Consider the following 15,613-nt stretch of genomic DNA (forward strand, 5'->3'; position numbering starts at 1 on the left):
ATATATATATACATATACATATATATATATATATATATATATATATATACACACACATATATAGAGACTGTAAAAGGCTAGAATTAAAAACTGACTCCAGGTACTAAATCTTTGTGTATTCCTAATTGCATATTTGTAACTTTTTTTAAAATAAATTTATTTATTTTATTTATTTATTTGTGGCTGCATTGGGTCTTCGTTGCTGCACATGGTCTTTCTCTAGTTGCAGTCAGTGGGGGCTACTCTTCATTGCAGTGCACGGGCTTCTAGGCATGCGGGCTTCAGTAGTTGTGGCTCACGGGCTCTAGAGCACAGGCTCAGTAGCTGTGGCGCACAGGCTTAGTTGCTCCACGGCATGTGGGATCTTCCTGGACCAGGGACCGAACCTGTGTCCCCTGCATTGGCAGGCAGATTCTTAACCACTGTGCCACCAGGAAAGTCCCACATATTTGTAACTTTTTAAAAATAAACTAATCACTATAAGGATTCTTTGGCATACAAATTTCTTTATTTTAAATGTAGTGAATGAGAGAAGACAGGTTCTTCAAAGTTCATATTATGAACAACATTCGTTCAAGATAGTGACAAATACTGCAAATCAGATATCTGATAAGGGACTTGTATCCAAAATATATAAAGAACTCTTACAACTCAACAATAAAAAGACAAATAATTCAATCTACAAACGGGCAAAGGATTTGAATAGACATTTCATACACACACACACACACACACACACACACACACGTACACACATTGCTGGGGAAAATGTAAAATGGTACTGCCACTTTGGAAAACAGTTTGGAATTTCCTCAAAACGTTAAACATAGAATTACCATATGAGGGACTTCCCTGGTGGTGCAGTGGTTAAGAATTTGCCTGCCAATGCAGGGGACACGGGTTCAAGCCCTACTCCAGGAAGATCCCACATGCCACGGAGCAACTAAGCCCGTGCGCCACAACTACTGAGCCTGTGCTCTAGAGCCCAGGAGCCACAACTACTGAGCCAGTGCTCTGGAGCCTGCAAGCCACAACTACTGAAGCCCGTGTGCCCTACAGCCCACGTGCTGCAACTACTGAGCCCGTGTGCTGCAACTACTGAGCCCGTGTGCTGCAAATATTGAAGCCTGCATGCCTAGAGCCCAAGCTCCACAACAAGAGAAGCCACCACAATGAGAGTTCGCACACTGCAATGAAGAGTAGCCTCCGCTCGCCTCAACTAGGGAAAGCCAGCGCACAGCAACAAAAACCCAATGCAGACAAAAATAAATTTAAAAAAAACAAAATTCAATCATCTATGTCTGAGTCCAAATCTTCTAGTGCATCTAACTGTCTGCAGATGATCCATGAACAGCTGTCAGAAGCAGACATCCACAGGCACATCTACAGCTTATGTCTCACCTTCATGCACAGCTCCGCCTTGTCAAAGCCCATCAGCATGTTGATAATGTCAAACCCAGAGGTAGACTTATTTTTTTGATGGACTCCTCGAATGAGTGCACACAAGGTCTGCAGAGATGAGAGAAAGAATTCTTTCTAGAAAGGAAGTCTCAAAATGCAAAGGGCATTGGATCAGTAGCCTCACACTGCAACCTCAGAACCTTCTCCTTACATAGCTGACATTCAATTGCTCTATTCTCTGAGCTCCAGAACACAGTCTGGGTCTTAATATGTGCAAAATCCAGAAATGAAAAGAGGAACAGCAACTGAAACTGTTGTCATCCTCTTTTTTTATTCTTTTCTGGCCATCCACTTTTTAAAAATTACACTGCAGACAAAGACTGGAAGGTGATATTCAAAAATAAGAAACAGTTCTTGAGTTTGAATCATGGGATTGGTGGAGCTTTCCTTTATTTAAAATTAGTTTTAGAATTTACATAATAGTTTATCATTTTTAATAACTACAGAAGTCCCTATATGATAACAACCAATCAATTCAAATCTTAAAAATTCATTACAATCCCCATCCACTACTTACTAGCTGTGTAAGCCAGGACAAATTAGTTAACTTTTCAGTGCCTCACTTTTCTCAGCTATAAAATGGGAATGATAATAGCATTAACCTCATAGGGATGTTGTGATGGCTATGTGAATTAATACTGTAAGGCACTTAGAATAGTCCCTGGAACTTTGTTAAAATTCCTGGAATAGTGACTGGAACTTAACTTTGTTACAGCTCAATAAATATCAGGTATTATAATAATGTACTATATTTTTATGGGTCACCAAGTGGCTTAATGTCAATATATTTTCACTGGACTAAAATCAGTTTATGATTCATGCCCCCACAGTGAGCCACTGTAATTACAGGAAGTACAATTTCCAACTTTCATTTCAACTTTCAATTAATGAGTCTCTACAACTGTGATGCTCAAAATGTAGAATTTACTGTCCGAGGGTTAACAAAGCTACAGGATAAACATGGTCCTTCTTTCTGGGGCATCAGCTCAAGAGGTAATTTCTACATTTTACAGATGAGAAACCTGGGGCTCACAAAGTGATCTGCCCAACTTGTAAGTTAGAAACTTAAACCCAATATACCAATAGTTCCAATAAAATCCTTTATGCTGTCATCAGTTCTTCATATTCTAAGCTTGTCAATCACTACCCTAAATACTCAGCCCAATCTAGGCTACACTGGAGCTACCAGACTATAAACTCTAGAAATTTTGCCCATCATTCATTCAAAAAAATTTACTTCTAGAATGCTATGTGCCAGGCACTGTTCTACACACTAGGAACAAAGCATTGAATAATACTGTCTTTGCCCTCAAGAAGCCTATAATGTATCCCACCAGCTCAATGCTTAGCCTGTAACAGTAATTCAAGAAATAATGAATGTAGTTCAAGAATAATGAATCTTCCTCATGATCATGCCACTTAGCATTAATAGTGATTCTTAATGTTTTTAGAGTTACAGACCTTTTTGAGAATCTGACGAAAGCCCTCTCTCCAAAAAAAATGTGCATGTACACATAACATACATTTACACATAAAATATTACATATAACTTCAGGGAGTCAAGGACCTTCTGAAACCTCACGTTAAGAAAATACTGTTTATTTAATTAAGAAAGTCTTCTGATTTTTGCTGTAGACTAATCAACCTTGCCAGAGTTTCCTCTCTCTCTCTTCCTGTCCTCAAGTAATAATAAAAATTCTGTCAAACAATCCGCCTTGGCATTAGATCAAATTATACAAATGGACAAGATTACTACTATAGGCGTCGATTTGTTTAACCAGGAAGATGGCTAAGCAAACATGGCATAGATGTTTGATTACTTAAAGAAATAAAGAAAAAAAAAAAAAGCAAGCCTCATACCTAAGAGCAATTTTAGGTTCCTCAAGTTCCAATAGATGTATTACAATTTCTTTCTCCTATTAAACAAGACTTCCCCAGTCTCCCAGCCTTGTACCTGCAATGCATTGACCACTCGAATTGGATGCTCTTCTCCCAGAGCCTGGATGCAGTGTTGAAATAAGCAATTAATATTGTCCTTGATCTTCATTAACTCCTCACCATCAAGAGATTCCAGCTTGCCTTCTAGGTACTCTAAATTCACCTAATAAGGAAACAATGAGGGCCTGAGTGCATTTTTACTGCAGCACTTAGAACACATGTGAAGGCAATCTCAGTTACCAGAAAAATCCACCGGTGCCACCAAGTCTTACCTTCATAAGGAAGAGCTCCTCCCAAAATCGAGGACTGCACTTACTAGGGTCCTCTGTCTGAAACCAGAAGATAAGTATATTCAATATCCCCAGCTAACACCAAAGCATTAAGAACACATTTGAAAGGGTCACTACACATAATCAACCTTACCTTTCACAATAAACTTTGAAAATGCTTGGTCATTCCAAACAGCTATAACAGGGAACAAGTTTTTTGGGGTTTTTTCCCAAATGGAAGACATTGTGCATGGATATATATTCCCTGCACCAAAAGTTAAATGACTCAAAGGACCTCCCTCAAATCTTTCTCTTCTTAGCAAGAAAAGAACCTAGCCATCTGAATCAGTTAGTCATATTATGATATATCCCCATTGTATTTGTATGGTGCTCAGTTTTCAAAGCCCATTCACATACATGAAATACAATGGCCCAGTGAGCCAGGTAGGGTAGATATTATCATTATCCTTCTTTTAGGAAAGAGAGTCCACAACACTTACACAAGTGCAGGAGCCAGAACCCAGATCATCTAAGTAATACTGCCATGATTTTTACAACATCCTGCTTCTACTTGCCCTCTCGTATGCATTTAGTCCTCTGTACAGAGCCTGTAATATTCTCTTTTCTTACTTCAAATTGGCCCATAATTAGCAAAATTATGGTGCTAAAATCCAAATTTTCTTAGCAATAATTTTCAAACAGAAATTCCTGGAAGTTAGAGGCTTCTGGTTAGTGAGTGAAATAAGAAAAAGAGAACCCTTACTTTACAGGAAAGCTAATGACATAAAACCAGTATGTCAATTGCCTGCTATCACCTTACCTTAAATTGACCTTTTAAAATTACTACCAAGAACTAATGTCTTCATTAGATAAGAACTTCTGATCAAATAAGAAAATATTATCCTAGGAATCTCCTCTGACTTTTTAATTGAGAATGACATAAAGAAGCAACATTTCTGGCCTTCTAATAAGGTTCTCATTTAGTGAATTCTTTCTATCCCTTTTGCTCAAGTCCTGCTCCCCAAGAGGGGCCACACATTGACCCTCACACTTCTGTAATATCATTTTGTTGTTTATATATGAAACAGGGAATTCATGGAGCTGGCATTTCCCATGCTCAAAGCTCTCTCAAGCAGGAGTCATATGTATACCAAGCTTATTACTTAACATAGAAAGAGCCCTAATAGGATCCTAATAACCACTCATTTTCTCTGTATAGCCACCTATACTGCCCTGGGCAATTCTGTATTAACTGTCTGCATGTCAAACTTTGTCTCTAAGGCTTGCCAAGAATTAGATGTTTTACTTGATCAAATTATTTATCCAAGGCCATGTGGCAAAGTTGAACAAGTAAGGACTCTGGAGTCAGACACTAGGGTTCAAATCACAGCTCCTTCACTTTCTAGCTGTGACTGCCAGTTTTCTCATTATCATGCTCTTTTACATGGCACATGTAAAAACATAGCCTTCTTGCAGCACTCTTGTCAGAATGAGAGCTAATGTATTTGGTGATGCATTTAGAACAATGTCAGGCACATAGTAGGAACTCAAGAATCTCCCTCAAATTTTTCTCTTCTTAGTGAGAAGTGAACCTAGCCATCTGAATCAATTAATCATATTATGATGCATCCCCATTGTATTTGTATGTTGCTCAGTTTTCAAAGCCCATTCACATACATGAAATACAATGGCCCAGTGAGCCAGGTAGGGTAAATATTATCATTATCCTCCTTCTAGGAAAGAGAGTCCACAAGATTTACACAAGATACGGTTAACTCCTTTTACAAGTATTACATGTTTTAAATGTTTACATGTACTACTTATGACCAGGATTTCATAGTCAAGTACATCTGCAGGGTATCTAATCATTCTAACCTTCCCTGGTAGGGTACATTTTACAACACAGGCTTGGACCATGGTCAATAAGCAGTTCTGAAGACCCAAAGAAATCCCCTAATCTAATTGCTAATAATTCCTCAGTCTTCTCATAGAATTGCAAGATGAGATAGTCTAACTAAGCAATTGTTCTGTCCACCAACAACTTGAGATGGAATATAATAGTGCATCTTTTTAAAATATCTGAATTAGATAGAATTCTAGGGCCAAAAGGAAATTCAAGGGACATCTAGGATAGAAAGGTCCTTATGTCAAATCATAAGGGGACTTCCCTGACGGTCCGGTGGTTAAGACTCCACGTTTCAACTGCAGGGGGCACAGGTTCAATCCTTGGCCAGGGAACAAAGATCCCACATGCCACGAGGCAGAGCCAAAAAAAAAAAAAAAAAAATCATAAGGAAGAAAAGTCTTAAAGATATCAGAAAAGAAGTTTCCTGAGCCTTCCTCCCTCCTTTCGATTGTTTTACCCAGCTCAAGGCAACAATCTATATTAATTAACACATGATCATAATTTCTACCATGAGAGAGCTCACCCTCACCCTTGTTCTCACTCTTTCTCCCTCTGAAGAACTAGAAGGTAGCAGGCAGAGGTGAGGTTATTTCTCATTTTGGAACAAGAAACTAAGGAGTCAACCTGTGCCCAATGTCAGGGCTCCAGGCCTTACCATGAAGATCTCATCATACATCAGCACCACTTTTTCCTTCAGTGGTTTTTTGTAGGCTGAAGATTTCCTGAGCAAACCCCCTCGTTTCTCTACCTGTGCCATGGTTAGAGAATCTGTGAAAAGAAAGCCACAGTTAGTGCTAGAAATGCTCTCTAAGATGTTGGAGAATCTATTGAAATACCTCTCAATGGGAAATTTTTTAGGAAGAAGAAATGATAAACAACCATGCTATAGATTTTGCCCATCTGTCCAACGCCCCCTTCTCTAACCAGATAATTTCAAGGTTTAAATCATTACTTGGCCTACAGCCCAACACATTTTACATCCTTAAAACATGCCAGTGGACAAGACTTAGAGAAGATGCAAAACCAAGCAGGAAAGTGTAACTAGCTCCATCTGTAATAAGTCTGGCCATATATCTGACGTTGATGGAAGGAAGGCTGCAAAGCACACACTGCCCACAGACTGATGATGAAGTTAAATTTCAAGTACTGATCGAGCTTAGGACCATTAAGGCAGGAAGTGTGCTGCAGACTGACGTGCTCCATTGATTTCCCCAAAGTAAGTAGGTCCTCCTCACTGCAAAGTACTTGCCCTTCACTGCCTCATAAATCACACTGCACTTGACCATCTTCAGAAATTCCTCTGGAAAGAGAACCAAGGCAGAAAAAAGCAGTTAAAAGACCAGAAGTTAAATTTAATTTCAAAATAACCAAAAATAACAATATATTCCTTTCAAGTTTCTATTTTTAATATTTATTTATTTGGCTCCACTGGGTGTTAGCTGCAGCACACGGGATCTTCATTGCGGCATGCGGGCTCTTTTAGTTGTGGCATGCATGCGGGATCTAGTTCCCTGACCAAGGATGGAACCCGGGCCCCTTGCATTGGGAGCTCACAGTCTTAACCACTGGACCACCAGGGAAATCCCTCAAATTTAATTATACATATATTTGTAACACTGTACTGCAGATCAAACTTCAGTGTATTTTTTTAATTCTATATAAAAGCAGTTCCATGAATCATGCTCAAATTTTCCCATCTTGCTTCAAGGAATTCTCAATTTTTTTCAAATGAGAACTTGAAATCCCACAGGTCTCCATGTGGATTTACACATATTCTCTCACCTCCCAGATTCTTTCTATTGTTGACAAAATTCCTCTTTCTCTTAAATCCTAGGCTCTTGTTGTGAAACTTAATCTCACCCAGTAGCAGGTATGGATGGTAGTGAGGAGACTGATTTCACTTCCAGACAAATCCAAAGCAGCAGAAAATTAATTTTGTTCAATGATGTTTTGAAAATATATACTACCTTTCAAATCAACATCAAAATTTTGTTTAAGGAAGGGATGCATCCAATAGCATAAAAGACTGTATCTCAAACATCATCTATCTCTAATACATATAGCCAAAAAGGAGATTCACTTTTTTTTTTTTTTTTTTTTTTTTTTTTTGGCGGTACGCGGGCCTCTCACTGCTGTGGCCTCTCCCGTTGCGGAGCACAGGCTCGGACGCGCAGGCTCAGCGGCCATGGCTCACGGGCCTAGCCGCTCCGCGGCATGTGGGATCTTCCCAGACCGGGGCACGAACCCGTGTCCCCTGCATCGGCAGGTGGACTCTCAACCACTGCGCCACCAGGGAAGCCCGAGATTCACTTTTGAGCGCTAAAAGCACAGAAAATTTCAACTGGATGTTAAGCATACTTAGCACAGGGACTATATCTTACACTTTTTCCATAAGCACTTGGCTCATGGTAAATGCTCAGTGTATGCTTATCACTGACTGATTCTAAATGGCGGAGACCTGGGCAGTCCTAGGTCTGACCTAAAATTTTAGTTAGACCTATCTCTATCAAAGCCTCACTAAGCCCTCATATTCCTTTATGATTCAGAGAAAACTGAAGGAAAAAATAACAACAAAAAAAGAGAAGATTCTTTCAGGCAATTTATACTATATTGATCATGGCTTTGCCTTAAAGCATGAAATACAGCCTCCATTCAAAACATTCTTGTGTCTTTTAAATAGGTTGTCGAGGAAGATGTCCTTATCGGGGGAAAATAAATTGGAAATCAAGAGGATCCTATTAAAATAAATCAAAAGCAATGCAATTCTAAGCTTAGTGGATACAGACTTTTCATGTGCTCAGCTTCAACCAGTTGATTAACAAGAATAGTGGGAACCACAAGTCCCTGGATGTCAAAAGCACATGTTTATAAACATCTCCCTCTGAGGATTTATAATTAGGTTACTGCTAATAAATGTCCAGCCCAAATCTAATAAACTCACTTTCTCTATTTCAGAATCAATACTTTCTAATAAGCAAAAGGGAATAGGAGAGGAGGGAAAAACAATTTCAACCCGAAGCACCAAATTTCCTAAGAAATTAAATTGTTTTCATCACTCTCCTTCCATTTGGAGCAGGGGGAAATTCAACCAAGGACCTCAACACATTACTCTCTGTCATCATCACAGGCACCTGGAATTTACCACCCAAGCTGTCTAAAGTGTGACTGGAAACTGACAACATAAAGTTTCCTCCTTCTGCCGGCACTTCTACCCATTAAGCACAGCAAAGAAGGGTGTTTCTAGGGTAATAGACTGAAAGAAGTGTAGAACTCTTACAAAAGTCTTTCTGGGGTCTCAGAAATTAAGCTTGTGCTTCCAAATTTGAAAGTAAAATATCTGACTGGTAAAGCAGTAAATTGGAATACATCAGTAATGTGAGTGTAATCTGTTTATATCCTCCCAGTGTTTCTTTCCTCTTTCACAATCCTCCCCTGTTGTGGAGAGAACTAGTACCAGCTAGGAGCAGCAAGACATAATGGAACAAACAACCAGCAGAACTGAGACTAAAACGCAGCTCTCCCAACCAACTAGATGACACTGAGTAAATCACTGTGCTTCTCAGTTTCCTTACAAGTAAAACTAGGGGACTGGACTAGACATATCATCTAATGATTCTCTTAGCATCCCTGAAATACCACAAACACATAGGGAACACCTAAATATTATAAAGCACTAGTTTAGACACTAAGGGGTTACAAAGAGGAAACTACAGACCGGATCCTCTAGGAGCTCATAAGCTATTAGCGGAGACAGGCACAGAATAACCCACAGCACAAGGCAAATCATGAGAAATAGAGTAAAAGGACAAAGAAAATGCTATGGGACTACAAGGAAGAGAAAGAAGCATTCTATGAGTACGCTATGACCTCTGTTGATCTACGCTTTTAAATCCTTCTAGCGAAGAAGTAAACACAGCAAAGCCACAGCAATCCCACAGAAATGTCATCTTAGACATTAACATAGTTTCTCAGAAATAAGACGTACAGTAGACAAAGTATAAAAAAGAATTAGGCAACTTTTCAATACTACTTTCACCTACCACCAAACTTAGGAATGGCTTCAAATCCCCCAAACTCAACGGTAAATCAATGAAGTCCTTCATTCCTAAACCTCAGGGACTGCTGGTCCCATGACCTGCAGCACAACTTCCCTCTGAAAGACCAAAGTCATACAACTTTTTAAGAACTATATTTTAAAGCAATCCAGCCACACACTTCTTAAATGCACATCACTTCACATCCCTACAAGATAAAATAATCAAATATCAAAAACCTAAAGCCAAACACTTCCAATGTCTTACAAGCAAGGAATGCTAGTTACACTTAACTAATTATTCATTTATTTTACTGTCTTCTTGAGCACAATACATGCCAACTCTAGTATCAGAAAATTAATCTAATAGAAATTCACTCTGATTTCCAGAGTTACCAGTTAATCTATCAAAAGTCTTGGTATTGTATCTATATGAGATGATGGAGGTTAACTAAACCTGTTGAGGTAATCATTTCCCAAAATACATAAATCAAACCATTATGCTGTATACCTTAAATATATACAGTGATGTCTGTCAATTATTTCTCAATAAAACTGGAAAAAAATCTTTAAAAAAAGTCTTTGGTTTTAGTCCCAATTCTTATACACTTATTCTATAACCTTAAGTTTCCTTTCCCTTCCTGGCTTGAATTTGCCAATCTGTAAAAAGAAGCCATGCCAAGGATGTGCAGAAAAGGGAACCCTTGTACACTGCTGGTGGGAATGTAAATTGGTACAGCCACTACGGAAAACAGTATGGAGGTTCCCCAAATATTAAAAATAAAACTACCAGGGCTTCCCTGGTGGCACAGTGGTTAAGAATCCACCTGCCAATGCAGGGAACAGGCATTCGAGCCCTGGTCCGGGAAGATCCCACATGCCGTGGATCAACTAAGCCCATGCACCACAACTACTGAGCCTCTGCTCTAGAGCCCACGAGCCACAACTACTGAGCCCACGTGCCACAACTACTGAAGCTCCGTGCACCTAGAGCCCATGCTCCGCAACAAGAGAGGCCACCACAATGAGAAGCCCGTGCACCCCAACGAAGAGTAGCCCCCGCTCGCCGCAACTAGAGAAAGCTCACGTGCAGCAACAAAGACCCAACGCAGCCAAAAATAAATAAGTAAATAAATTTTTTAATGAAAAACAGAAAAATAAAACTACCATATGATCCAGCAATCCCACTTCTGCATATATATCCGAAGAAAATAAAATCACTATCTTGAAGAGATGTACCCTCATGTTCACTGCAGCATTATTCACAATAATCAAAACATGGAAATAACCTAAGTGCCCATCAATGGACAAATGGATAAAGAAAATGTGGTATATACATACAATGGAATATTATTCAGCCATAAAAAAAGAAGGAAATCCTGCCATTTGCAACAACACGGGTGAATCTTGAGGGCATTATGCTAATGAAATAAGTCAGACAGAGAAAGACAAATATTGTATGATCTCAATTATATGCGGAATCTGGGGCTTCCCTGGTGGCGCAGTGGTTAAGAATCCACCTGCCAGGGCTTCCCTGGTGGCGCAGTGGTTAAGAATCGGCCTGCCAATGCAGGGGACACGGGTTCGAGCCCTGGTCCGGGAAGATCCCACATGCTGCAGAGCAACTAAGCCCATGCACCACAACTACTGAGCCTGTGCTCTAGAACCTGCAAGCCAAAACTACTAACCCCGCGTGCCACAACTACTGAAGCCCGTGAGCCTAGAGCCCATGCTCTGCAACAAGAGAAGCCACTGCAATGAGAAGCCCGCGCACTGCAATGAAGAGTAGCCCCCACTTACCACAACTAGAGAAAGCCTGTGCAGAGCAACGAAGATGCAATGCAGCCAAAAATAAATAAATAAAATAAATTTATTGAAAAAAAAAATTATATGTGGAATCTAAAAAAAGTCAAACACATAGAAATAGAGTAGATTAGGTTGGTGGTTGCCAGGGGATGGGGGATGGGGCAAATGGAGAGATGTTGGTCAAAGGGTACAAACTTCCAGTTATAAGATGAATAAGTTCTGGGGATCTAACATACAACCCAGTGACTACAGTTAACAATACTGTATTGTATATCTGAAAGTTGCTACGATTAAATCTTAAATGTTCTCACCACAAAAAAGGAAAAAAAGTGACTATGTGAGGGAATGGATGTGTTAACTAACTTCATCATGGTAATCATTTCACAATATATATGTACACCAAATCATCATATTGTATACCTTAAAATTATACAATGTTATATGTAAATTATATTTCAATAAATCGGGGGGGAGGGCATGGAACAGCTCTCTATAGGCTTTCAATGTAATGGTCTGGAGTTCTAGGTTCATACTTGCAATGGACTATTAGCAAGTATCACCCTCACTTCACTGTTCAGGGACGCTCCAAAACACTAGTGTAGGTAGATGCTGAGGTAAACATCCCAAAACATTTCAACCAGTATATAAGAAAAGAAAAAGGAGAGGAGAAAGAAAAGAAGAAGGGGAAAGAAGAAAAATTAATAAAAATAAATGTGCCCATCATCTAGGAAGAAAAAAACATGCACAGATCAGGTGTTCATTCAACAAATATTGATCACCTAAGCATTAGGGATACAGCAGTGAACAAGCAGACAAGATCCCTGCTCTCAGAGTTTTCATTCTAGCAGAGGAAGAAAGACAACAAACAAGTTAAGTTGAGACAATGATAAGTATCTTGAAGACAAATTGTCTAGGGGGACTACAACAGATTGCAGATTAAAGGCCTCTATGGGAAGTAATATGTGGACTGAGATCAGAATAACAGAAAGAAAACAGCCATGTGAAAATCTTGGGAAAAGTGTTCAGATAGAGGCAATGGCAAGTGCAAAGGCTCCAAGATTTGAACACACTTGGCATGTTCAAGAAACAGAAATGCCAGAGTGCCTATAGTACAAACATTCCCTTTTTGAAAGGTTTTTGTAAAACTTATTGAAGTGGGGCTTCCCTGGTGGCGCAGTGGTTAAGAATCCACCTGCCAAGGCAGGGTTCAAGCCCTGGTCTGGGAAGATCCCACATGCCGCGGAGCAACTAAGCCCTTGCACCACAACTACTGAGACTGCATTCTAGAGCCTACGAGTCACAACTACTGAGCCTGCGTGCCACAACTACTGAAGCCCGCATGCCTAGAGCCCATGCTCCGCAACAAGAGAAGCCACCACAATGAAGAGCATCCCCAGGTCGCTGCAACTAGAGAAAGCCTGTGCACAGCAACAAAGACCCAACGCAGGAAAGAAGGAAGGAAGGAAAGGAGGGAGGGAGTACAAACTAATGATTTCATTTATATGAAACTCAAAAAGGCAAAATAAGTCTACGGTGACAGACATCAGAATAGTGGTTACCCTGGGTGGGGAGATGAGTGGGAAGGAGCACAAGGAAGCCTTCTGAGGTGCCAGAAATGTGCTTTATCTTGACCTGAGTGGAAGTCACACAAATATGTACATGTGTAAAATAATTATCAAGTCATACACTTCACATATGTACATTATTCCTCAATCTAAAATAATGCATTTGCTCATATACATATATGAAAGTTTAACAATACCCATGCAGAACTCTAGAACAAAGGCTAGTAAGGACACCACCTTGCACACATAGGACACTGATCTAAAATAACCACCAAAGAGTTGACACTTATTTCGTACTTGCTACATACCAAGCACTGTTCTAAGCACTTTATATACATTAATTCATTTCATCCTCACAACAAACCTATGATCCAGGAACTTTACAATAAGAAAACTAAAGCGTGAAGTGGTTAAAAAACAAAAATTTAAAAATTTGCCAGGATAAGTGAAAGTAGGGCCTCAAACCCAGAGAGCCTGATGTTTGAGTTCAGTCCTTAACCACTGTACTATACTGAGCAGGAATGAGCAGAAGTAGAGTAACCTACACATAAACAAAGCTGAGCATCTGCAGGGAAACTGAATAGGTTCTAGGTAAGTGAAGAGGAAAAGTTTATGCTTGCTGACCTTAATGAACAAACTTTGGAATGTCCAGATATCTTGCGTTTCATCACTAGTTTGCCCGTAGGTAGATGTGCCACGGTAGGAAGTAAAAGATAACTGTCTGATACATGCATATGTATATAAATATTGATAATGGTAAAGTGAAAGACAGACAAATTAATGAAATAGTAGAAAACTTAGAAGGAAAAACTAGAGAGGAATCTGAGTTTCTATTCAAGTTGACAGATGTATTCAATATGGTAAACAGAAAAAAATTTTTTTAAAGGCTGAAATACACTGATATCCACTACAGGATTTAATTGATACTACTTTAACTGAGCTAAGTCAGTGCTCTGAGGATAATTCTCCACCAAAACTTCATTATGAATGGAAAGATATTGTAAAAAATGCTTTACCCCTGCAGAGCTGTGATCACGTTTCAGAATCTCCTGGCATGCCCCCGGGAAATGTAGGCTCCTAAGCCCCCCTCCCCACTACTGAAACAGATTTTTCAAGATAAGGATTAGAGGTCTACATTTTTTTTTTTTTTTTTTTGCGGTACGCGGGCCTCTCACTGTTGTGGCCTCTCCCGTTGCAGAGCACAGGCTCCGGACGCGCAGGCTCAGCGGCCATGGCTCACGGGCCCAGCCGCTCCGCTGCATGTGGGATCTTCCCGGGCATGAACCCGTGTCCCCTGCATCGGCAGGCGGACTCTCAACCACTGCGCCACCAGGGAAGCCCTAGAGGTCTACATTTTTAATAATCACTCCAGTCAGTGGTTCTCAACTGGGGCAATTTTGCCTCCCAGGGGACATTTGTCAACGCCTGGAGACATTTTTGGTTGTCACAACTGGGAGGGGAGGTACTACTAGCATCTACTGGGTAGAGGCCAGGTATGCTGCTAAACATCCTAAAGTATACAGGACAGTTACCACAACAAAGAATTAACTGGCCCAATAAGTCAATAATACCAAGGTTGAAAAACCCTACCCCAAATAATTCTGATGCTCACTAAAGTTTGAGAAGTACTCATCTGAGCCTTAAATCAGGCCTTCAAAAGAAAGGAGCATCTGGACAGAAGATGATCTTGAGAGGATGAATAAAACTTCTGCCATCTCTAGAAAAGGCACTGGAGCAATCCTTACCTACTTCCAGCTCATTCTCCCCATATTAACTCACCAACGCATCCCCTTTCCTTAGGATCTTAACCGTAGTTTGTCCATCTGTGAAGGATCACTACAAAACACACTGACTATAGTAATCCACAATGCCTAGTGAAGGAGATGAAAACCCTGTCTGCCCAGGAGATGTGGCTGAGTCAGATATTACCACTCCACTGTCTGACAATGAGCCGTTCACCCAACACACAAGAGGGGGCAATATGTTTATAAAGCCAGAAATAGCCTCCTCTAGGACTCTCCTAAAAAAAGTTCCCTAGTTCCTCTAGATGCGAGGTCTTTTTTTTTTTTTTAATCTTTAGGCAAAAGTCATCTGCTCTCTATGTTCTTCTGCAAGGCATCCCACACTCTCAAGGTAAACACTAGTACTATAATGCAAGGCATTTCTACCTCCAAATACCAACCCTTCGTTTCTCAAAGTAGCTCCTAACATGCCTCTTCCTTTCTGAAGGCCCCAAGGATTTAGCTCACTTGCTGCATTCACATACTGCTGTTCCACATGATTCCCTGCCATACCTTCTCTCAGTAGCATGGCACACAGGTTCCCTCAATTGCACCCTATAGATTGGCTCTAAAACCAGAATATAATTCCTTTCCATTTTAATGGATTTTTACTGCTAGTCACTCCAAGTCTTTTATACCTCCAAAATGAAAATAAAGTGAGGCCTGCATTCTTGAAGCCACCTCTCTAAATTCCCTTCATAGAGAGCTCCAGGACAGGCCACCACTCTTCTGTTCTTTTACAGTTTTTTTTTGAATTTTATTTTACTTATTTTTTTATACAGCAGGTTCTTATTAGTTATCCATTTTATACAAATCAGTGTATATATGTCAATCCCAATTGCCCAATTCATCCC

General features: G+C 40.0%; 1 protein-coding gene across 8 annotated transcripts in view; it reads right to left on the minus strand.

Moving 5' to 3' along the window:
• Positions 1 to 15,613, minus strand: part of ARMH3 (armadillo like helical domain containing 3) — a 173,617-nt gene that overhangs the window by 148,685 nt on the left and 9,319 nt on the right. For 6 of the 8 annotated variants that reach the window (XM_055081248.1, XM_055081247.1, XM_028480975.2 and 3 more), the window contains exons 2-6: positions 6,824 to 6,874; positions 6,230 to 6,342; positions 3,672 to 3,728; positions 3,416 to 3,562; positions 1,402 to 1,509 (exon numbers count right to left, since the gene is read on the minus strand). In XM_055081248.1, coding sequence (XP_054937223.1) covers positions 1,402 to 1,509; positions 3,416 to 3,562; positions 3,672 to 3,728; positions 6,230 to 6,342; positions 6,824 to 6,860 — 462 coding nt within the window. In that variant the 5' untranslated portion in view covers positions 6,861 to 6,874. The remainder of the gene's footprint in view (positions 1 to 1,401; positions 1,510 to 3,415; positions 3,563 to 3,671; positions 3,729 to 6,229; positions 6,343 to 6,823; positions 6,875 to 15,613) is intronic. The other 2 variants (XM_024121345.3, XM_024121346.3) reach the window with 1 other exon arrangement.

Source organism: Physeter macrocephalus, chromosome 20 (genome assembly GCF_002837175.3).
Source record: "Physeter macrocephalus isolate SW-GA chromosome 20, ASM283717v5, whole genome shotgun sequence".
NCBI classification, from domain to species: Eukaryota; Metazoa; Chordata; class Mammalia; order Artiodactyla; family Physeteridae; genus Physeter; species Physeter macrocephalus.